General features: G+C 35.6%; 2 protein-coding genes across 2 annotated transcripts; both read left to right on the forward strand.

Moving 5' to 3' along the window:
- Positions 1 to 4365: 4365 nt before the first annotated feature.
- LOC106842547 (putative olfactory receptor 2B8) lies at positions 4366 to 5304 on the forward strand. The gene has a single exon (XM_014859165.3). It carries the CDS (start codon positions 4366 to 4368, stop codon positions 5302 to 5304), a length of 939 nt encoding a protein of 312 aa, XP_014714651.3.
- A 15007-nt stretch (positions 5305 to 20311) lies between these two features.
- On the forward strand, positions 20312 to 21250 carry LOC106823461 (putative olfactory receptor 2B8). The gene has a single exon (XM_014829173.2). The coding sequence runs from the start codon at positions 20312 to 20314 to the stop codon at positions 21248 to 21250; it is 939 nt and encodes a 312-aa protein (XP_014684659.1).
- The last annotated feature ends 4595 nt before the right edge of the window (positions 21251 to 25845 follow it).

Genomic DNA, 25845 nt, shown 5'->3' on the forward strand with positions numbered 1-25845 from the left:
GTCACAGCGTAGTGCCATCTCACCCTCTCATGTTGCTCATAGGGTCTCTCTGTCATAAAGCCAAGTCATTGTATTTGAGGAAATAGTACTGAGAGTTCGAAATTGCTTTTCTTCATCTTCCTACCACCTAGAGGCAAAAGCAGGTCTAGTACCATGTGAAAACATGTGAACTCATCATGAGAAGGTGTCCTCTTGCTTAAGAAAAATTTCTGGATAATCCAATGCTGATATAATCAACCTTTGCACTCACTCCACACAACCTGATTCCTGATTCTACATATCCAAGTTCCAACCCCAGTACTCTGTTAAAGGCAGTAAGTTGGAGATGAGGTAGGAAAATAGCTTAGGATCCACAGATAAGACGAATAAAGGTGAGTGGAATGGAATTTGATCTCTGCGTTGCTTTTGAATTGGCAAGTTAATTTCCAGTTGCAATTGTTGTTGCCACAAAAAGCTCAGTCGGTTTGCATATATGCCCATTGGCAAAAGGAACAGACTACAGAATTCACCAACTATTAGAACTAAATTAGTTGTTCATTTTAGAAGCTAATGATTTATTCCTAGATGTTACATCCGATTGTAGTACATTCATTGTACCTCAGTATGTACACATGGAAAATAATTTAAATATAACATATTTAGGTGTAATAAAATATGCCCTTCAGTAACAGAAAAATAATGTATGTGTGTATGTGAAAGTATTAGGCAATATGCTTTCATTCTTTCTTTTGGCGGCTTATTCTCTGTGAAACACAATATTTATTTTCTATGTTTAAAATGTATCATCAGTATTCATAGTTTTAAACAGTTTATTTCCTTTCTTAAAGAAGCACAAAAATATCTAAAATATGTATACAGTGCTCGTCTTGTGAGATGTTGTTTCCCTGTATATTCTTTTATGATAGTAATTTTTATGCAGAATGCCATCTTTGTTTTGTAGATATGTTTTATTTTACCTATTTAAATTTTTTCCTTCATATATAATCTTCACTTAAAAAATTATTTATTTGTTTGTACCCAAAGTAATAATTTATGTGTAATTTTTATAACAGAACTTTCCTATATCACGTCATATTGTGATGGCTACTAAGGACACCATCCTTTGTTCCTGTACCTAAGGAATAATATTTCCAGTCACTATTATTTATATAGTTTGTCTAATGAATCAATCTTTCTTGCTGCGTTGAGTGAATTGATGCTTGTCTAAACGGGGATGATGATTCTCAGTCAAATTACACAATGCTTCAAATGTGGTAGGAATGAAGTGAAGTAAAATTTCTCATTTGACCTTAGCCAAAAAGAATTCTTTCTCTTAGAAGATTGCCTTTGTGGTGGTGCAAGCAGCTTTAGAAAGGTTGCATTCCAGGTAAGAAAAGATGAACAGAACAAAGTAACCTAGACCAGCCGAACATACTCTTGAGAATCAATGGGATAGAGCATTTTGCAATTAGATCTTTCCCATGTCCAGTCTTACTAAAGATAATAATTTTGCAGAATTGTAATGAGAAAAAAATTCAAAGTAAGAAGATAGAATATGATGTTAGTATCTTAATACCTCCCGGTATGCGCTCCTGCATGACATTGGAAGCAATGATCACACACTGAGACAATCACATTCTTTTCTATTTTAGTGGGCATCTCCTGTGCCTGATATTTTATTTTTCAACCTGAAATCATTCATTTTTATATCTGTCAGATAGGTAGCCTTTCAGCATTCTTTTTTATTCATATATGTATTATCATGTAAAGCAACAAATATTTTGCACAACGTGATCTCACTGGGGTTTTATCTTTTATCAGTTGCCGTCTTGGTCCTTATTTAGATGATAAAATGGAAATCATATAAATTAATTTTAATGGTTCATTATTATTTTGGTGTTTTCCTTGGATGAATTAGCATTTTATTTTTGCCCTCCACTTTCATGAATGCTTTCTTTATTAGATATAATTTAAAAATTAGCCAGCAGTTCATTTCAACGAGTGCCTCTATATTTGTGTGTGCATGCATGAGACTGACCATGGTTTGTTTTTGTTTGCTCTTCTGAACAGGTGTGAGTCAGAGGATGTATCCTTTCGTTTCTCATTTAGACTGTCTCATACTTTTATAATTATTTCTATTATGAATTTCTTTGTGCATAGGTTTTTGTGTGGATATCACTGATCACATTCTTATAAGAAATCAAAGGAATTATGAAATATTATGAAATGCTGCACCTTCTATGTCACATGTGATGATTCCTTTGAATTTTATTAAATCCATTTGATTGACGATAAAGTAATGTTGTTGAAAGCATGAACTTTGATATCAAAGGGACCTGGCTTTGTGTTAAAACCTTTAGGAGTTTAAGGATCTTGGGTAAGCTATTTAACCACTTTATCAATTTCTTCATATGTCTAAAGGGGACGGTAATAAATTTCAAAAAGTTTTTAAAAGATTAGTTGAGATTATGCATGTTAATATTTTAGAGCATATCAAACCCTCAGTAATACCAACCAGCATTAACATTATTAATGTAAGTAGCATATCAGTTTAACCTTCAACCTTTGGATACTTTAATTTTTCAAACTTTAAATGTGAAAACATTTTTTACAAATTAAATATTGTATTTGATAGATATGTGAAATAGTACTCTATCATACTGTTGTTTTCTGATTGAGTATAAATTTAATTTAGTTTAACTAATCCTTCTCATGTATGATGTATTACATTTCTGCTGGGAATGCTTTTATATTTGAAAACATCAATCTTTTGATTGTTTGCTTTCCTTGGAACTAAATTATGGGACAAGGAGGACATTTATGTGTGTGGTAGGGGATATTTCCCAGTGGCCTCTCTACCACTAACTCTTCTTTCCCTTGATCTTTACTTTTCCCTTATTCAGATTTTATTAATATTTATTTTATGCCACTTTGTACCGATTTACTTTGCATATCAATGTATCTATACACAAACGATTCAGATTTTAAAAGTTTTAGAAAGATTAAAAATTTACTGTATGATTATCCATTTGAATATGCTAGATCTGAAATATTCATTTCCTGATGCCACTTAAGTCGGGGTATGACCATGCTATGCAATACTAAATAACTGGATGAAAACGGCAATCAACCATCCTTAGAGCTGGCAACATGTGAGGTCCAGTGTAACTCACTCTTCAAGATAGCTTCCAGAAAGCTGTGTATATAAAATTAACTAAATGTAGATGGATATTCTTAGATTTTCATAATACCAAAATCTCGTTTTTTATGCCTTTCCTTGTATTTCTTTTAGTTTTACAATATATCTTTGACCTGTCATTGCTTTGACAATGTACCTGCCTTTATTGCTATGTATTTATCTTTTTAATTACTTTATCATAGGGAGTGATGTAAAGCATTACACTTTGTACATAGGTTACACAATTGGATCACTTTTAAAAAAGTTTACCCTGATTAGAACATTCATGGAAAATAATCCCACATCTTTCCGGAATCCACACACTCTAGTTGTTGGTAATATTTGAAAATGAAATCAGCAAAAGGAAAAGGAAACTGTTGGCCACTGGATTTTAGAGTTCTGATTCCAACTGACTGCATAGACAGTGAATTTTCAGAGGACTTGTAAAGTTGGTCTGGTAGTTTCAAGCATCTTGAGGGCAAGAGTTCAACACTGTAACAGAATAATGGTGATTGAATGATGTCTGACTGAGTATTTAATTGTTTACCATAAAAAGGACCAGGGTAGTCTTCACAAATATAATGGATTAGGTAGAGTACAGAGCAAAACTTCCAAAATATGTAGAGTCAGCGCTATAAGTGATATTTTTAATATAATTTAATCCTCTGTATAAGTACATTCTAGATCACGAATTCCAATATCTGAATGTATTTTAGAGATTATCTTGCTTTATATTCTATTGCATGTGAGGTATGTACAATTGTGTAGAATTTTGAGATATATGTTTCAAATAATTTCTCTGCCTCTGTCTGCTTCTCTTTCTTATTCTTTCTGATCGTGCTCCAGTATTTCCCTCATTCTCATTTTCTCTAATGTACATGTATTCTTATAGTACTTTAAATCTTATGAAACTCAATCTGAAACAGACCTTTCATACCCATGAATGATGGGAACACAAGGTCTATTATTTGATTTTTCTTACATTAAATATCAATGATATAACTTTTTGTGATAATGTGGAACTACATTGGTATAAGATATGTCCATCTCAATGAGTACATCATTTATGAAAACAATTGCATATAAAAATCCCATGACTGTGTCTTTTAACATGATAGATTCACCTCTTCCTCTCTCCTTTTCTTTTAAAGACACCTTCTAAAAATTTCTAAATGTTTGGTCTTGATAAGAACCATGTGCTAGCAAGGATGGAAGAGAAAAATGCAAGCTCCCTCACTGGGTTTATCTTACTGGCTTTCTCTGACAGGCCTCAACTGGAGCTGGTCCTCTTTGTGGTTCTTTTGATCTTCTATATCTTCACTTTGCTGGGAAACACAACCATCATTGCATTGTCCCACCTGGACCCACATCTTCACACTCCCATGTACTTTTTCCTCTCCAACCTCAGCTTTCTGGACCTGTGTTACACTACCAGCATTGTTCCCCAGCTCCTGGTCAATCTCAGGGGAATAAACAAATCTATCTCTTTTGGTGGTTGTGTAGTTCAGCTGTACATCTCTCTAGGATTGGGATGCACCGAATGCATTCTCTTAGGAGTTATGGCATTTGACCGTTATGTAGCTGTTTGCAGGCCCCTTCATTACACAGAAATCATGCCTCCCCATCTCTGTGCCCTGATGGCTTCTGCTTCATGGTTCATTGGTTTTGCCAACTCCTTATTCCAAACGGTACTCATCTTCCTTTTACCGCTTTGTGGGAGAAATAAATTAGACCACTTTTTCTGTGAAGTACCTGCATTGCTCAAGCTTGCCTGTGTTGACACCAGTATGAATGAGTCTGAGATCTTTTTTGTAGGTGTCTTCATACTTCTCATACCGGTTGCGTTTATCGTGTTCTCCTATGGTGGGATTATCAGGGCCATCTTAAGGATAAAGTCAGCAGCAGGGCAGAGAAAAGCATTTGGGACATGTGGATCCCACCTTACAGTGGTCACCCTGTTCTATGGCACAGCCATCTATGCTTATCTCCAGCGCAACAACAACTACTCTCAGGATCAGGGCAAGTTCATAGCTCTCTTCTACACCATCGTTACTCCCATGATCAACCCCCTCATATATACTCTGCGGAACAAGGATGTGAAGGGAGCAATGAAGAATGTTCTTTGGAAAGGTCATGACTCCAGATAACTGGGTGAGGAAAACAGTTTAATGGAAGGTCTTTGAATACCAGAGCCCTTAAGATGTTTTTGTCTTCCATGTGTCAGCTAAAATTTTCCCTAACAACTCTCAAGGGAATTTTCTTACCTCATTGTCCTATGAAACCGTGTGTTCAAAATCAACATTCATAGATTCATTCCAGCTTCCAGAGATGGTGATTCAGTGTCTCTAGAACATCTGTGTTATATTTATTATTTTTAAAAGCTCTATGAAGTTTTCTTATTTGCAACCCCATTTGGAAACATTATTCTGCTTTTCTTGCAAAAAGACATTTAAGTACATACTGTAAAGACACAGCCAAATAAGAGCATAAAACCACTGAAACACTGTAAGAAATATTAACTTGTTAGCATTTTCTAGCAATTGCTGGAGGGATATCACTTAGTCTGGCACTTTGATCATGGCTCTCCTACAAAGTCCATAGGTTGACTCCATCAGAGGTTTTTCACAGAAGTAGGTGGGGGAAGCTATAAGAAAAACAAACTTTAAGTTCAAAGAAAGAGTTGCTAACATCAATCCTGAAGTTATTCTGGAGTGAGTCCAAACAGTGAACTCATCACCATGGCAGCCATATTATGCAGCATTCATTTCATAGAAGGCTGTACACAGGATCACTGGGTGAAGGGAGTGAGACAATGTTGCCGGTGATAATGGTAGCCATTAGCTGGTAGTGCTTACGTATAATTTGGTACATAGCCATAGAAACATCGATGTGAGGTACGGATGTTGATTATTTTAAATTTGTGAGCCCCATTTTCTTTTTTAAATCTGACTTGGAAGGATATTATCATATATGAATAGCACACGACCCAAGTTCTATTTCATTTTACACATATTTTACCTACAGTAATGCAGCCAAAGTTCCAAAGGGTAAAATACATTTAAATTTCTCTCCTCTTACCATTTTATAAAATCTTTGATTCAGGCATCTATTGGTCAGGGCGTTTGTATCTCACATCTGGCAAAACCCCACATAATTTGAATTGGTGACATATTATACAGATGTAAGTAGTGACCCCTTATTCCCAGGAAACCTCGTGTTTTGTCGAAGCTTACTCAGATTCATCTTGAGGAAATTGAAAGAACAATAGGCATATTAATTTTTAAAAATCTCTATATGCCTAAACTTTATAAACAGCTATCTCATGAAATAACTGTCATTCAATTCTGAATTATGTAATAAGTATAAACATTCCAGAAAAATTGAATCTGACATTCTAGCCCTCAGATCCCCTTCAAAGCTCAGTTTGCAGTGTAAATTTGTTTTGGGGTATGAATCCTGGTGTTTGTATATATTTAATGTCATGAACAGTGTATTTTTCTGTGGAGGTTATAACTTTGACAATGGTATCATCACAGAAATGTTTATGATTTTTAGTAGATTTTTCCAATATGTAGCACAGTGCAGATAAATACATGTGTGTCTCTGGGAGGAGACATATGCAAAAAGTTATCATATAGTCTCTTGTCCTGACAGCTAACCTACATCCTCTGGGGCCATGAACCCCCTCAGTTGCTCATGCTCATGAGAATTGATCTTGCATGAGACACAGGTTGGCGAGGTGGAAATGACAACTAGGAGAAATTATATACGTGGTCAAGATTCTATCTGTATCCTTAATAGCATCCCAGTATTCACACTTGAAGTTGACACTTGGGAAACCATATATTTTGACATCATAGTAATGCTTAATGTATACCAGTATAAAAACAGTTTTGGAATACTGTTTACCCCCAGTGGTGACAAATTTCCCACTCTCAGTTATTGCTCAACAGCACCTTGATAAGCAGACCCAAATGATCACTTTCAAATCCTTTAAATGAACTTTCTTTGGTGCAGAAAATCTTAAGGTCTCCTGAAGCCACTAATATAAGAAAATTTTTATACATTGGAGTATATGGGGAAGCCATTCAGGTTTGAACTTATCTGACCTGAATTTTATTTGAATCAAAGAAGCCTGACTCTCGGCCTGTCAAATGTGTATTGTACATCTGCTTTAATCATTACCTAAAAGTAAAAAATTGTACTCTTTTGAAGATAAGAATTAAAGCCTCCCTTCTAATGATGCCAGCACCCTTTGAAGATAAGTATCTCTTCGCATGATGCCAGGGTCATGCTGACCTGCTGTGTACATGCTAATCTGTCAGAAACATCTCCTTGAACCCTTGCAGCAATGAACCCTTGTCATGTGATGTATGTATCTTTGTTTTGAAAAGATATATATCTGTGCTAAAAAACACTCTTCTCCAGATCCTGTTCTTCCCCTGGGAAGGCTGAGACTCCCAGGATATAGTCCTCGGTTTGTTTCAAATAAAACTCTTTTCTTTTGCATTGAAATAATTATTGGTTATTTGCGTCGACACTACAGGGGCTATTGTTCTGACTGAGCCACTGGCTCTCTGCTCTTCAGGACACAAAAAATGCTGCCACCAGATTTATTTCCTTTAAGTAAACATGTGAATGGCACTTGAAATAGTTACATTCCTTGGAAATAAATTACAGATAATAAAGATCGCTGAGCCCCATGATAAAATTAAAAAAAAATTGCACAAGAGGCCAATCCCAAGTTCATTATTGTGCTGTAAGATTTTTCAAATGGGATCTAAGAACTCTCCCTTCTCAAGCTCTCCATGCTTTGTCTGTAACAGACTACAGGGTTGTGTCAATGGTCCCCAAAATTATTTGGACTGTTTCCTTTTGAATTCTCACCAACAACTGTGGCAAGGCAGTAGTGATCGTACCCAGGGCTTGGCTAAATTCTTTTGTCTCATCTGTGTTGAGCATCTGGAGTTCTGACTATCATTATTCCCTAGAGCAATTCATGGATTTTTCCAGGCCTTGCGTCCTCTGAGCAACAGGACACACCACTGGCTCAAGTGATCAGCGATCTCAGAGCCCCCAAATGTGAGTCAAACTCGCAAGAAACACATTTTCTTTTGAGTGTCATCACTTAAAGTGAATTCTGTTTTAAAAATTTTTTTATTGAGATAACATTACTTTATAACAGTATATAAATTTCAGATGTACTTCATATTTTGATTTCTTATAGATTATATCATGTTCACCACCCAAATACTAATTACCATCCATCACCATACACATGTGCCTAATCACCCTTTTCACTCTCCTGCTTCCCCACTTCCCCTCTGGGAACCACCAATCCAATCTCTGTCTCTATGTATTTGTTTTTTGCTGTTTTTATCTTCTACTTATAAGTGAGGTCATGAGTATTTGACTTTCTCCCTATGACTTATTTGGCTTAGCATAATACCCTCACGGTCCATCCGTGTTGTCACAAATGGCAAGATTTCATCTTTTTTACTGCTGAATAGGATTCTACTGTGTCTATATACCACATCTTCCTTATCTTTATCTCTTGATGAGCACGAAGGTTTCTTCCAAATCTTGGCTATTGTGAATAATGCGGCAATGAACATAGGGGTGAACGTATCTTTACGCATTCATGTTTCCACGTTTTTGGATAAACACCCAGCAGTGGAATAGCTGGATCTTATGGTAGTTCTATTCTTAAGCTTTTGAGGAATCTCCATACTGTTTTCCATAGTGGCTGCACCAGTTTGCACTCCCACCAGCAGTGTGTGAGACTTCCCTTCTCTCCACATCCTCTCCAACACACGTTATTTCTTGTCTTGTTAATTATAGTCATTCTGATGGGCATGAGATGATATCTCATTGTAGTTTTGATTTTCATTTCCCTTATAATTTAAATTAGTGATGTTGGACATCTTTTCATGTGCCTGTTGGCCATCTGTATATCTTTGGAAAAATGTTTCTTCAGATCTTTTGCCCAGTTTTTTATTGGGGTCTTAGTTTTCTTGTTGTAGAAATGTATGTGGTTTTTTAAAATAAATTTTGGATATTAACCCCTTATCAGACACATGATTTGCAAATATCTTCTCCCAGTTGTGAGGTTATCTTCTCATTTTTTTGATGGTTTCCTTTGCTGTGCAGAAGCTTTTCAGTTTGATGTAGTCCCATGTGTTTCTTTTTTCTATTCCTTAATCCACTTTGAGTTGATTTTTGTGTATAGTGTGAGATAATGGTCTACTTTCATTCTTTTGCACGTGACCATCCAGTTTTCCCAACACTATTTATTGAAGAGGCTTTCCTTTCTCCATTGCATGTTCTTGGCTCCCTTGGTGAAAATTAGCTATGCCTAGGTGTGTGTGTTTATTTCTGGGCTCTCAATTCTGTTCCATTGATCTGTGTGTCTGTTTTTGTGCGAGTACCATGCTGTTTTGATTCCTATAGCTTTGTAGTATATTTTGAAATCAGGGAGTGTGATACCTATACATTTGTTCTTTTTTCTCAGGATTCCTTTCGCTATTTGGGGTCTTTTCTTATTCCATACAAGTTTTAAGATTGTTTGTTGTATTTCTGTGAAAAATATCGTTGGAACTCTGATAGGGATTATATTGAATCTGTAGATTGCTTTAGGAAGTATAGACATTTTAACTATGTTAATTCTTCCAATGCAAGAGCACGGAATATCTTTCCATTTCTTTGTGTCTTCTTCAATTTCTACCAACAATGTTTTGTAGTTTTCGGTGTACAGATCTTTCATTTCTTTGGTTAAATTAATTCCTAGATATTTTATTCTTTTTGTTGTACTTGCAAATGGGATTGTATTCTTAATTTCTCTTTCTGCTAATTTGTTGTTAGTATATGGAAATGCAAATGATTTTTGCATGTTGATTTTGTATCCTGTAACTTTACCATATTCATTTATTATTTCTGAAAGTTTTCTTTAATGGATTCTTTTGGGTTGTCTACATATAAACTCATGGCATCTGCAAATAGTGACAATTTTATTTCTTCCTTTCCAATTTGGATCCCTTTTACTTCTTTTTCTTGCCTAATTCTTCTTTCTAGGAGTTCCAATACTACTACTTTCGGTGGGGGAGAGGGAAACATTGAATTTATTGAACCATAGTATATATACACATACAAGCAGATGTGTCAGGAATGGCAATGGAAATGTAGAATTATACTTGGAGAGAGGATTCAGAGCTTGATATACTTTGGCAATTATCTTTTTGGATGTTCAGTTGAAGTACTACCATTTTAAAGAAGAAATGTGTAATATAGAATTAAAGGTAAAAGACTTTAGTTTTCAGGAAAATCAGAAAAGTAAGGGTCATTGATATGTGAGAACATCGGGGTGAACAATTTATAAAAGCTACTTGAAGCCGATTTCAAGGAGGAGGTGGCAATAGCATGGCATGATTGAAGGTGATCTGAGGAAACGGACTGAAGAAAGTGTGATTTTAGCTAGAAATGCTAGTAGTTCTCTGCTTTTACACAATGCTTTACAATTTCGAATGTGTTTTCACAGTCTTGATCTTATTTATTTACTACAACACTGAGGGACAATATCATCCTTATTTTATAGCTGAGCACACTCTGGAACAGGGAGGTTAAATTCTTACTTGAAATGACAGCTTCTAAATGATGAGGCCAAGATGTGAACTTAGATATTCAGAGTCCAAAGTTATGCTCTTTCAATGGAATAATAGAATATATTTTTTTATTCCTTTTAATAAACCCTTACCTCACTAAGAAGAGACTAATGATTAACAAAAGGTGGCAACCAATTTTTCTTTCTGGTTTAATCAGCATGTTGTACATTCAAAGATTTCTTCAGTGTATTGTAAGCTTTGTGTTTATAATTTCCAATTAAGACGTCACTAACTTTCATAATTTAATTACTTAAGAATTATAAAGTTGGTCCCAAATGACTAAAGTTAAAAGAGTTTTAATATGTCAAAATGAAAATTTGTTCAAATTAATTTTAGGTTTCTTGTATCTTCAGCAACCTGAATGCAGATTCATTCATTGGTCAAGTAATCAAATAAGACATAGTAAGCTAAATTTTTGAAGCTTTCTAATGCAAATGTTTTGTGCATATGAATATGTAAGTGAGTGTTTTGGGAGTGGGAGGGCGTAGATGATGGAAATGTAGCATGTGATTTAGGGGTTTTTCTACATGTTTTGGGGTTATATTGCTCAGAGTAATCTCTCCATGAGACTAAATACATCTAATTTTCTTTAGATTCCAGAAAATTCCTTCCAAGATGAAATTGTTTGGGAGGATCCTCCGAGAACTTCATGGAAGCAATGGGAGTGTCCAGCTCCAGTCTGTGAAAACTCTGCTTACTTCAGAATCTCCAGAGTCATATCCTGCGCAGGAGTGGGGTGAGGGACTGGATGTACTCAATAGAAAGTAATCAGATTTCATTACCATTAACTTTTAGTGGAAGCATAGATGTCTATATTCAATATGTCCCACCTTCTGTGTTAGCTGACCATGTACGTGAAAGTTCTTTTGAGAAGTGAAATATTTTCAATATGGAATAATTAAGCAACATGCTTCCGTTACAGTATGGTACTATATTTTACTTTACTTATAATTGCTTCAATCAATTTTGAGCTTTTTGAGATTTTAAGAATCCCTGTGCCCATCATTTTATTGTTTTTCCTATAATTTTCCTTCTGTTTTCACATTTAGCATATTTATCTGTACTCTATTTAACTGAAATCTCTGTGTATATCTACTGTCTCTCTCAGGTGCCATTGTTTGTCCTTCTAGATTTGTCTTTTCTATCTCTCCCCTTTGTTTCTGACCCTTTCCCTTTTCCTTTTCCCTATGTGGGCTCTTTATCTAGTGATAACCACAGAAGTCAAAGGCTGGGCATCAGTAAGGGGTGGCAGCATTTCACTTAGGAAATCCTTTCCTCCTACGTATCTCAGATAGAGGGCCAGCAGTGAGGAAGAGAATCTGAGAGTTCAGGATATTTCAGAGACCAGAAATAGCCTGTTCAATAATTTAGTGAGGTGGTGACAATTTAGGTATTTCAAATGAAAGGCTATGCTATCTTCATCATGTCTAGTCTACAGAGAAGATGGTGTCCTGGAACCTGGTAATCATTCCTTTTCTTTCCTTTTACATTGATGTTACTTTTCCTTAGGTCAGTATTGATTGTTTTTCAACTTGTATTCCTTTTAGTCCACCTGTCTGATTCCTTACAAATCCCTAATAATTTTTCCTTTTTTCAGAACTTAGCTTTTCTAAATGTGATTTTATTTTTTTGAGGAAGATTATCCCTGAGCTAACATCTGCCACCAATCCTCCTCTTTTTGCTGAGGAAGACTGGCCCTGAACTAACATCCATGCCCATCTTCCTCTACTTTATATGTGGGATGCCTGCCATGGCATGGCTTGACCAGTGGTGCACAGGTCCTTACCTGAGATCTGAACCAGTGAACCCTGGACTGCTGAAGTGGAAGGTACAACTTAACTAGTGCGCCACTGGGCTGGCCCCTCCAAATGTGATTTTTATCAGCAATATTCATTTAAACAATATTCTTGATCATTTATGTCATTTTATATAGTCTCTTTGTTCTGCTTTCTTATTTCTATAGAAATCTATAGATTTCTTATTTCTTATTTCTATACATGAGTATAACATTGTCCTATGTGTTGTTTCTTATTTCCTCTGGCCATCTCTCTCTCCCTGTCTCTATGTTTCTCTCTGTCTGTCTACTGTCTTTCTCTCTCTGTGTATTTATACCTGTGTAAAAAATATGTTCATTTTAAAGAATAATTACTAAGTGAATAGTCATGATATTTCCACCTTTGTAAACTAGAACCTGGACGGTACCTTGGACAGCCTCTGCCCAAATGCATCCCTTCTCTCTTCATTGATCTTGACTTTGTTATAATCAGCCTTTTGATATTCTTTTTAATATTGACTATAATATTTGATTATAACTATAGTTTTAACACCTATGTTTGCCTTTGTAAGCAAGTTTGCTTTACCTGTTTTTGGACTTTATGTAGAGGGATTGGTTCCTTTGTGACCGGCATCTTTTGCACAGCAATTTTGTGTGAAGGACAAGGTTTCAATTTGTTTTGCTGCAGTTTATTCATATTCCTTGTACAGTGCTCTGTTGTATGAATAGGTCACAATTTTCCTATTTTACTGTTGATGAGCATCTGGATTATGTCCAGGTTTTGGTTAATACAAATAATACTGCTGTGATCATTCTCATACATGTGTCTTGAGGCACATGACCAAGAACTACTTTAGAGAATATTAAACCGAGGAATGCAGTTGCAGGTCGACATTCCTAGATAATGTCAAATGGTTATAGAAAGTGATTTTGCCAATTAATACTCGTAGCAGCGAGAGTGAACTGGGAAGAAAAGCGTTAACAGCAGATCCGCAATTCCCTCCCTCCTCTGGACACCCTAAACAGTATTGGTCTTACCAGACATCCTTTAAATATTATGATGAGATTTTAACTAGCAGGGCGATAGGTGAGAAAGTTCTAACCTAAGAATGTTTTTAGGAGGAGTTAGATAGTTCATCTCTCTACGCTGAATCTCATAAATAAAACTGGAATTTCTGGTTATATGGGAAACAATTGGCTACAGAATGAAAATTAGTCACAGAAGCTCTCTATACATGTGTGACTAATGGCATATAAAAACCAAGATACTTCAAACCTAAGTCGCTTTCTCTGAGCTAGCTTATACTGCTAATTAGCAGTTGTCTATTACTCTGAAACAAAATGTGTTCCAGTCTGGACAAAGGGATTTCATTATTTTTGAAGTTGTATGTGATGTTTAGGGCTCAAGCTTGCTAAAATGAGATGTTATTATTTATACTTGCCTTTTGCCTGCATAGTCAAGTAAAGTTGTTTTGAAATTAATTGATCTTTAAACTTGACTTCAACAGATGAAACACCCATCTACTTTCTTCTATTTTCCTCTAACAATTATTTGTAACTATCCAGGTAAACTCCAAGTCATTTGGAATATATATCCAAAGACTAGTTAAATTCAAGGGAACCATGTAAATTTCATTGAAAAATAGTAATTTTGTTCTTATTATTTGAGTAAATCGTTAAAATTCTTGGAATATAAATTGAAGAATGTTATAGAGGATATGAGATTGTATTCCTTAGCCACATTAGAAGTTTGGTAATAAATTTGTGATTGCCTTCCATTATATTCATCTTAAAGATTAAAATGTGCCTAATTATTAGTTTTGTGATCTCTTGTAAGTTGCTTATGAATGAAATTAAATGAAAAATTTATTTACATATTTACATTTAAAATCAAGTAACTGAACGATTTATTTATATGCAAGGTATTTTTTAGAATTGTGAGAAAAAACTAAGATTTTTATGAAACATCTGTCATTAAAAGATGAGAACTAAGGTAACTAGGGAGGTTTAGGGTGTTATCTGTCCTCTGTCAAATATACGAAATTAGAGAAGAGACAGATTAGGTGTCCTCTGGCATTCTCCTTGATGCTCATTCTCCCTGGGCATTGCCATCTCTGGACAGCTTGGTGACATGAGCTAATCAACAGTATAAGACCTACATTCCACAGAGACTTCAGCCAGGTAAACAGGTTTAGGTCTTCATCTGTGCCAGGCCAGTCACAGCATAGTGTCATCTTACACTCTCACGTTGCTCATGGAGTCTCTCTGTCATAAAGCCAGGTCACTGTATTGCAGAAATAATACTAAGAGTTCGAAGTTGCTTTTCTTCAGCTTTCTACTAGCTAGAGGCGCAATGCAGATCTCCAGTACCAGGTGAAGATACATGAAGTCATCATGAGAAAGTGTCTTCTTGCTTAAGAAAAATTTCTGGACAATCCAATGCTGGTATAATCAACTGTTGCATTCACTCCACACAACCTAATTCCTCATTCTACACATCCAAGTTTTAACCCCAGTACTTTATTAAAGGCAATAAGTTGGAGATGAGGTAGGAAAGTAGCTTAGGACCTGCAGATAAGGTAAATAAAGGTGAGTGGAATGGAACTCAGTCTCTGTGTTGCTTTTGCAAGTGGAAAGTTATTTTATTTCCAGTTGCAATTATTGTTGAAAGAAAAAGCTAAATTGGTTTGCATGTATGTCCATTGACAAAATGAACAGACTAAAGAATTCACCAAATATTAGAACTAAATTTAATTGTTCATTTTATAAGCTAACAATTTCTTCCTAGAAGTTTAATCCTATTGAAGTACCATTTTATTCTTTTAAAATTTATTTTATATATATTTTATATACTTTATTTATTTATTATACCTTAGTATGTACATATGGAAAATAGTTTAAATAGAGCATATTTAGGTGTAGTAAAATACGCCCTTCAGTTAGAAAAATAGTGTATGCGTGTATGTAAAATTATTAGACCATATGCTTTCATTCTTTCCCTTTGTCTTCTTATTTTCCGTGAAATTACACAATATTTGTTCTCTGTGGTTAAAATGTATTCTCAGTATTTGTAGTTTTAAAATGTTTATTTTTCTCCCTTAAAGAGGCACCAAAATATCTAAAATATGTATAGTCTTCAAAATGCTAGGTTGCAAGTTACAACAAGAAGTTTCCGTTTTGTAATATTGTATCAATGCATCTTTATGTTGACTTTATTGTTAATGAGAAATGATGATTCGTCAGTTGGTTACAAATATCAATTTAAAGAGGAAAAGTTAGCAACATAGAAGTGACCTGAATGTTTAATTAATTGATGAGCTAGGAAACAAGTTTTTTTTTCTATTGAGGTCACATTGGTTGGTAACATTACATAAATTTCAGGTATACATTATTATATTTCAACTTCCATATAGACTGCATCGTGTTCACCACCGAAAGTCTAGTTTTTTATGGGATTACATTGAGGTGATGTGTAAAGTGCACTAGTGACCGTCCTTCCATCCTTGCACCTGCTCATGAATGACTCTTGTATGAACATTGTTGGTGCCCAGCTCAGATGTTCTTTACTGGCTGGAGCCCTCATCCATACCTTACTTGTTATGGATGAGTTCAGTCTAACATGAGGCTATGGAAATTTTATCAGCACTTTTTCAGGATTCATTCAGGAACTGGAGAGGGCAGAGTTTGTATGTTAAATATATCAGTGAATGTTGTATAATTAGAAATATCTTAAATACAGACATTATCTTGGATCTTTTATCTTTAAAATGTGTAGTTTGCATACTGAGTATCTGATTTTATTGAAATAAGTATTCTTCCACTAAAATTCTTGGAGTTACATTATATTTCAATATTGTGCAATTTTTGTAATTGTAAACTACTACCTCTACCACATGATATGTGTCAGTACTAAGCATTTAACCTGTTTCATTTGATGCCTGCTCTCTTGATTTTTATTGTCAAGTTGTGTTTTTGTGAGATGTCATTCCCGATTATATTCTTTTTTTGATGGTAAGTTTTACATAGGATGCCATCTTTGCTTTGTAAGAATCTATTTATTTTACCTATTCAAAATTTTTTTCTATGAGTATAATCTGCATTTTTTAAATTATTTACTTTTTTGTATCCAAAGTAATCATTTGTGTGCAAATTTTATAATAGGACTTTCCTATGTCATGTCATCTTGTGACGGTTACTAAGGACATCATTCTTTTCTCCAGTACCTAGGATGCATGTGTCTAATATTTCCAGTCATTATTATTTATATAGTTTATCTAATGTGAATCAATCTTTCTTATCGCATTTTGTCAATTGATACTTATCTAAACAGAGATGACGATTCCCAGTTAAATTACACAATTCTTTAAATGTGGCAGGAAGGGAATCAAGTAAAATTTCTCATTTGACTTTAGCGAAAAAAATATTCCTTCTCTTGGAAGATTGCTTTTGTGGTGGTGCAAACAGCTTTAGGAGGGATGGATTCCAACTAAGAAAAGACGAGCAGAACAAAGTACCCTAGATCAGCAGAACATACTCTTGAGAATTAATGGGATAATGCATCTTACAGCTAGATCTTTCCCATATCTAGCCTTCCAAAAGGATAATGATTTTCCTGAATTGTAATGAGAAAAAAATCAAAAGTCAGAAGATAGAATATGACATTAGTATCCTAATTACCTCCCAGTGTGCTCTCCAGAGTGGCATTGGAAGCAATGATCACACTTAGGCAATCACATTCTTTTTTCTGTTTTAGTGGGCATCTCCTTTGCCTGATATTTTATTTTTAACTTGAAATCATATTCATTTTTGTCTCTGTCAGATAGGTAGGTATACAGCATTCTTTTTTTACTAAAATACAAATTATCATGTAAAGCAAAATATGGTTTGTACAACTTCATCTCACCAGGGTTTATCTTTGATGAATTGCCATCTTGGTCTTTATTTATATGATAAAAGAAAATACATCATTATTTTATTATAATGGTGCTTTATTATATTGGTGTTTCCCTTGGATGAGTTAGCATTTTATTTTTGCCCTCCTTCACTCTCATGAATACTTCTTTTATTACGTACAATTTAAATATTAGCCAGCAGTTCATTTCAGATGAGTGTCTCTATCTATATTTGTGTATGTGTGCATGAGACTGAACCACGGCTTGTTTTTATTTGCTTTTCTGAGCAGGTGTGAGTCAGAGGATGTATCTTGTCATTTCCTATTTAGACTGTCTCCCATATTTTCATAATAATTCTATTATGAATTTTTTTGTGCATAGATTTTTGTGTGGATATCGCTGATCACATTCTTATAAGAAATCAAAGGAAGTATGAAATATAGTGAAATACTACATTCTCTATGTCACGTGTGATGATTGCTCTGAATTTTAATGCATCTGTTTGATTGACGATAAAGTAATCTGGTTAAAAGTATGAACTTTGATGTCGTAGGGATCTGGGTTGACGTTAAAACATTTAGAAGTTTAACGATCTTGGGTAAGCTATTCAACAACTTTAATCGATTTGTTCATATGTTTAAAGGGGACGGCAAATAAGTTTCAAAATTTCTTTAAGACTTTAGTTGAGATTATGCATGTCAATATTTTAGAGCCTATCAAACACTCAATAATACCAGCCAGTATTAACATTGGTAATGTAAGTAGCATATCAGTTCAACTTTTGGATACTTCAATTTTTTAAACTTTAAATGTGAAAACATTTTGTATAGATCAAATATTGGTTTTTCTAGATAAGTGAAAAGAACTCTCCCATACTGTTGTTTTGTTACTGAGTATAAATGTAATTTAGTTTAATCCTTCTCATGTGCGATGTATTAAATTTCTATTGAGAATGATTTTATATTCCAAAACATAAATTTTTTTGGTTGTTTGCTTTCTTTTGAACTAAATTCTGAGACAAGAAGGACATTTACGTCTGTGATAGAGGATATTTCCCAGTGGCCTCTCTAGCACTAATGCTTCTTTCCCTTGATCTTTACTTTTCCCTTATTAAGATTTTATTAATATTTATTTTATGCCACTTTGTACCAATTTATTTTGCACATCAAAGTGTCTATGCCCAAATCTGATTCAGATTTTAAGTCTTATAAAAATAAAAAATTTACCAATTGATTATCCATTTGAATTTGCTAGAACTGAAATATTCATTTTCTGATGCCAGTTAGGTCAGTGTATGACCGTCCTTATGCAATGCTAAATAGTTGGATGAAAATGGGAATCAACTAACCTTAGAGCTGGCAAGGTGTTTGGTCCAGTGTAACTCACTCTTCAAGGTAGCTTCCAGAAAGGTGTATATATAAAATTAACCTTATGTAGATGGATGTTCTTAGGTTTCTATAATACCAAAATATCCTTTTATTTATGCCTTTATTTGTATTGCTTTTAGTTTTACAATAGATCTCTTTGATTTGTCATTGCTTTGACAATGTATCTGTCTTTTTCTCTATGTATTTATCTTTTTAATTATTTTATCACGGGGAGTGATGTAAATCATTACACTTTGCACATAGACTACACAATGGGATAACGATTAAAAATTTCTACCCTGATTAGAGTGTTGACAGAAAACAATCCCACCTCTTTCAGGAATTCTACACACTCTAGTTGTTGGTAATATGTGAAAATGAAATCAGCAGAAGGAAAGGAAAGTGTTGGCCACTGGACTTTAGAGTTGTGATTCCAACTGACTACTCATAGCCGATGTATTTTCAGAGGACTTGTAAAATTGGTATGGTAATTTTAGGCATCTTGAGGGCAAGAGTTAAACACTGAAACTGAATAGTGGTAATTGACTGGTGTCTGACTATTTGTTTTTCCACTGTAAAATGACCAGGGTAGCCCTCACAAATAGAATGTTTTAGGTAGAGTACAGATGCAAAACTGTCAAAATATGCAGTCAGCATTATTAGTGATATTTTGAATGTAATTTAATCTAGATCATAAAATCCAATATCTAAATGTATTTTAGATGTTATCTTGCATTATATTCTCTTGCATGTGAGGTATGTACAATTCAGTTGTGTAGAATTTTGAGACACATATTTAAAGTAACCTTCTGCCTCTGTCTGCTTCTCTTTCTTATTCTTTCTGATCACGCTGCAGTATTTCCCTCATTCTCATTTTCTCTAACGTACATATATTCTGACGGTACTTTAGATCCTATTAAACTCAATCTGAAACAGCTCTTTCAAACCCATAAATAATGCAACTTAAGGTCTATTATTTGATTTTCCTTGTATTAAATATCAATGAAATCACCTTTAATGCTAACATAGAACTACAATGGTATAAGATATGTTCATCTCAGTGAGTACACCATTTATGAAAGCAGTTGTGTATGAAAATCCCATGGCTATGTCTTTTAACACAATAGATGCACCCCAACCCCACCATTTACTATTGTTTTTTTAAAGATTGGCACCTGAGCTAATGACCTTTGCCAATCTTCTTTTTTTTTCCTGCTTTTTCTCCCCAAATCCTTCTTGTGGGTCCTTCTAGTTGTGTAATGTGGGACGCCGCCTCAGTGTGGCCTCACAGGTGGTGCCATGTCCTTGTCCAGAATCTGAACCAGTGAAACCCTGGGCTGCCGAAGCTGAGTACATGAACTTAACCACTGGGCCCAGGGTCCGGCTCCTGCAATTTACTTTTTGAAGACACCTTCTGAAAATGTCTAAATGCTTGGTTTGACAGGAACCAAGTGCTGACAAGGATGGAACAGAAAAATGGAAGTTCTCTCACTGGGTTTGTCCTGCTGGCTTTCTCTGACAGGCCTCAACTGGAGCTGGTCCTCTTTGTGGTTCTTTTGATCTTCTATATCTTCGCTTTGCTGGGAAACACAACCATCATCGCATTGTCCCACCTGGACCCACATCTTCACACTCCCATGTACTTTTTCCTCTCCAACCTCAGCTTTCTGGACCTGTGTTACACTACTAGCATTGTTCCCCAGCTCCTGGTTAATCTCAGGGGAACAGACAAATCTATCTCCTTTGGTGGTTGTGTAGTTCAGCTGTTCATCTCTCTAGGCTTGGGAGGCACTGAATGTGTTCTCTTAGGAGTTATGGCATTTGACCGTTATGTAGCTGTCTGCAGGCCCCTTTACTACACAGTAATCATGCACCCCCGTCTCTGTGACCTGATGGCTTCTGCTTCATGGTTCATTGGTTTTGCCAATTCCTTATTGCAGACAGTCCTCACTTTCCTTTTACCAATTTGTGGGAGAAATAAATTAGATCACTTTTTCTGTGAGGTCCCTGCATTTCTCAAGCTTGCCTGCATTGACACCAGTATGATTCAGTCAGAGATGTTTTTTCTCGGTGTTTTCATTCTTCTCATACCTGTTACATCAATCATGTTCTCCTACTGTCAGATTGTCAGGGCCATCTTAAGGATAAAGTCAGCAGCAGGGCAGAGAAAAGCATTTGGGACATGTGGATCTCACCTCATAGTGGTCACCCTGTTCTATGGCACAGCCATCTATGCTTATCTCCAGCCCAGCAACAACTACTCTCAGGATCAGGGCAAGTTCATAGCTCTTTTCTACACCATCGTTACTCCCATGATCAACCCCCTCATCTATACACTGAGGAACAAGGATGTGAAGGGAGCAATGAGGAAGGTGCTTTGGAAGGACTATGACTCCAGATGACGTGACAAGGAAGACACGTTAATAGAAGGACTTCGAATACCAGAGCCCTTAAGATGTTTGTGTCGTCCAGGATTCTTCCAAAATTTCCCTTGACAGCTCTCAAAGGAATTTCCTTACCTCATTCTCTCATGAAAATGGGTGTTGAAAATCTAAGTTCATGGATTCATTCCAACCTCCAGAATTGTGAATTTTATTTTTTAGAGCATCTGCCTTTTATTTATTGTTATTAAAGCCTCCACAGATGTCTCTTATTTGCAGTCTCACTTGCAAACATTATTCCATTTCTACTTGCAAAAAGATATTTAAGTACATACCATAAAGGCACAGCCAAATAAGAGCATGAAGCCACTGAAACCTTGTAAGAAATATTGACATTGTATCATTTCCTAGCAATTACTGGAGCATACCACTTAGTCTTGCATTTGGGCATGGATCTGTTACAAAGTCCAAAAGTTGACTATACCGTCTTTTTCATAGAAGCAGGTAGGAAAACTGTGGAAAAAACAAACTAAGCTCAAAGAAAAACTTACCAACATCAATCCTGATAAAGCTATTCTGGAGTTCATCCCAACAGTGACCTCACCAGTGCGGTAGCCATATTATGTGGCATTTATTTCATAGAAGGCTGTACACAGGATCACTGGGTGAAGGGAATGATGCAATACTGCCAGTGACAATGGTAGCCATTTGCTGGTAGTGCTTATGTATAATTTGGTCTATAGCCATAGAACATCAATGGTTACTTAAATTTGCAAGTCCCCTTTTACTTTTTTGAAAATCAATTTAGAGGACATTATCATATCTGAATAGTACATGACCCAAGTTCTATTTCATAGTTTACACATTTTGCCTAGTAATGTAGCCAAAGTTTCAAAGGGTAAAATACATTAAATTTCTCTCTTCTTACATTTTATAAAATTGTTTGATTCAGACATCCATTGGTCAGTGCCTTCGTATCTCACATCCTGCAACACCCCATATAATTTGAATTCAGTGACATAATATAACAATATAAGAAGTAGCCTCTTATTCCCAGGAAACCTCATGTTTTCTGGAAGCTTACTCAAATTCATCTGGAGGAAATTTAAAGAATAATGTGCATATTAATTTTTAAAAATCTCTATATGCCTAAACTTTATAAACAGCCATCTCGTGAAATAATCTTCATTCAATTCTGAATTATGTAATAAGTATAAACATTCCAGAAAAATTGAATCTGACATTCTAGCCCTGAGATCCCCATCAAAGCTCAGTTTGCAGTGTATATTTGTCTTGGGATATGAATCCTGGTGTTTGCATATATTTAATGTCATGAACAGTGTATTTTTCCATGGAGGTTAAAGTTTTGACAATGTCATCATCACAGAAATGTTTGTGGTTTTTGATAGGTTTTCCCAAAGTGTAGCACAGTGAAGGTAAATACACGTGTGTCTCTGGGTGGAGACATGCAAAATATTATCATACAGTCTCCTGTCCTGACAACCAACCTACATCCTCCTGGGCCTGAAACCTCCTCTGTTGGTCATGCTCATGACAAGTGATCTTGAAAGAGACGCAGGTTGATGAACTGGGAATGACAGCTAGGAGAGATTATACACATGGTCAAGATTCTATCTGTATCCTTAAGAGCATCCCAGCATTCACACTTGAAATCAACACTTGGAAAAACATGTAATTTGACACCATAGAAATGCTTAATTTATACCAGTATAAAAACAGTTTTGGAATACTGCTTACCCCAAGTTGTGACAAATTTCCCACTCTCCATTATTGCTCAACAGCACCTTGAAATTTCTACCCAAGTGGTCAATTTAAAATCCCTTGAATGAACTTTGTTTGGTGCAGAAAACCTCAAGGTCTCCTGAAGCCATTGATATAAGAAAATTTTTATCCATTGAAGTATATGGGGAAGCCATTCTGATTTGAGTTGATCTGGCCTGAATTTTATTTGAACCCAAGAAGCCTGACATTTGACCTGTCAAATGTGTATTGTACATCTGCTTTAATCATTACCTTAAAGTAAAAAATTGTACTCTTTTGAAGATAAGAATCAATACCTCCCTTCTTACAATGCCAGCACTCTTTGAAGATATGTCTCAGTCCCCAGGACGCCAGAGTCATGTTGACCTGCTGTGTACATGCTAATCTGTAAGAAACTTCTCCTTGAACTCTTGCAGGAATGTACCCCTGTCATGCTTGATGTATGCATCTTTGTTTTGAAAAGGTATATATCTGTGCTAAAAATCACTCTTCTCCAGGCCCTTTTCTTCCCCTGTGAAGGCTGAGACTCCCAGGATATAGTCCTCAGTTTGACTCAAATAAAACTCTTTTCTTTTCTTTTGCAATAAAATGATTATCGTTATTTGCACTGACACTACAGAGACTATTGTTCTGACTGAGCCACTGCTTCTCTGCTCTTAAGGACACACAAAACGCTGCCAAACACATTTATTTCCTTTAAGTAAACACGTGAATGGGACTTGAAATAGTTACATTCCTTGGAAATAAATTACAGATAATAAACATCTCTGAGCCCCATGATAAAATTTTAAAAAAATTGCACAAGAGGCCAATCTCAGGTTCAGTATTGTGCTGTAACATTTTTCAAATGGGATCTAAGAACTCTCCCTTCTCAAGCTCTCCATGCTTTGTCTATAACAGACTACAGGGGTTGAGTCAATGGCCCCCCAAATTATTTGGATTGTTTCCTTCTGAATTCTCACTAACAACTGTGGAAAAGCTGTAGTGATTTTACCCAAGGTTGGCTAAATTCCTTTGTCCCATCTGTGTTGAGCATGTGGAGTTCAGGACTATCATTGCGCCCTAGAACAATTCATGGATTCTTCCAGCTGTAGGAGAGGAAGACAATTCCTCTACCCTCTAGGTCCTTCTGGCTTGTCTAAGAATTAAATTGTTATGAGATAGAATAGCAGGGGAAAATAAAAGTTGAATAACATGTATTCATGGGAGAAACCCAGAGAAACTGAGTAACTCAGCCAGAATGGCCGAAGCTGCTGCCTTAAATACCATCTTCAGCTAAAGACAAAGGAGGATGTTGAGGGTAGTGGTTTGGGGCTTCAAAGGGGAAGAAGGCAATTTAAGTGGAGATAGAAATGAAAATGTTTGTTAAACAAGTATTTTTTGGGCCCTCTATAGACAATGTTATCTTATGATATTCCTGGAATAGGGCTTTTATCTTAAATTCTATTTGACAGTTAGGGGGAGAGCAAAGTCTCTTTCAGGGTCATTTGTTCTGAAAAATAATCAAAGCAAAGAGGTAAATTTTGGGGTGGCCAATTCTCATCCCCCACCCAGTCCTTGTGTCCCCTGAGGAACACAGAGTGTACATCTTTGGCTCAGCTGATGAGTGATCATCAGAGACCCCAAATGTCAGTCAGACTCACATGAAGCACTGCTTAAAGTGGATTCTTTTTTTTTTAAACTTTTTTATTGAGGTAACATCAGTTTATCACATTATATAAATTTCAGATGTACCTCATTATGTTTCGATTTCTTTTTAGATTACGTCATGTTCACCACTCAAAGACTAATTACAATCCATCACCATACACAGCGCCTAATCACCCCTTTTACCCTCTTCCCCACTGGTAACCACCAATCCAATCTGTGTCTCTCTATTTTTTTCTTTATCTTCTATTTATGAGTGAGATCATATGGTATTTGACTTTCTCCTTCTCACTTATTTCTCTTAGAATAGTACCCTCAAGGTCCATCCATTCTGTCACAAATGGCAAGATTTCATTTTTTTGTGTGTGTCTGAGTAGTATTCCATAGTGTATATATAGCACATCATCTTTATCCAGTCATCCTTTGATGGGCACCAAGGTTGCTTCCAAGTCTTGGATATTGTGAATAATTCCACAAGGAACGTGGAAGAGTATATATCTTTATGCATTCCTGCTTTGATATTCTTTACTTCGTACCTAGCAGTGGAATAGCGGGATCATATAGTAGTTCTATTCTTATTTTTTTTGAGGAACCCCCATACTATTTCCATGGTGGTTGTACCAGTTTGCACTTCCACCAGCAATGTATGAGAGTTCTCTTTTTCCCACATCCTCTCCAACACCTGTTATTTATTGTCTTGTTAATTATAGCCACTCTGATGGATGTGAGGTGATATCTCATTTTAGTTCTGATTTACATTTCCTTAATAATTAGTGACATTGAACATCTTCTCACGTGTCTGTTGGCCATCAGATCATCTTTGGAAAAATGTTCGTATCTTTTGCCCAATTTTTAATTGGGTTGTTAGTATTTTTGTTGTTGAGATGTATGAGTTCTTTATATATTTTGGATATTAATCCCTTATCAGACATCTGGTCTGCAAATATCTTCTCCCAATTGTTAGGTTGTCTTTCTGATTTGTTGATGGTTTCCTTTGCTGTGCAGAAGCTGTTTAGTTTGATGTAGCCCCATTTGTTTATTTGTTCTATTGTTTCCCTTGCCATTCAGAGATGGTGCTTGAAAATATGCTGCTAAGACCAATGCCAAGGAGTGTACTGCCTATGTTTTCTTCCAGAAGTGTTATGGTTTCAGGTCTTACACTCAAGTCTTTAATCCATTTTGAATTA

The sequence above is a fragment of the Equus asinus genome, chromosome 8 (genome assembly GCF_041296235.1).
Source record: "Equus asinus isolate D_3611 breed Donkey chromosome 8, EquAss-T2T_v2, whole genome shotgun sequence".
Classification (NCBI taxonomy): Eukaryota; Metazoa; Chordata; class Mammalia; order Perissodactyla; family Equidae; genus Equus; species Equus asinus.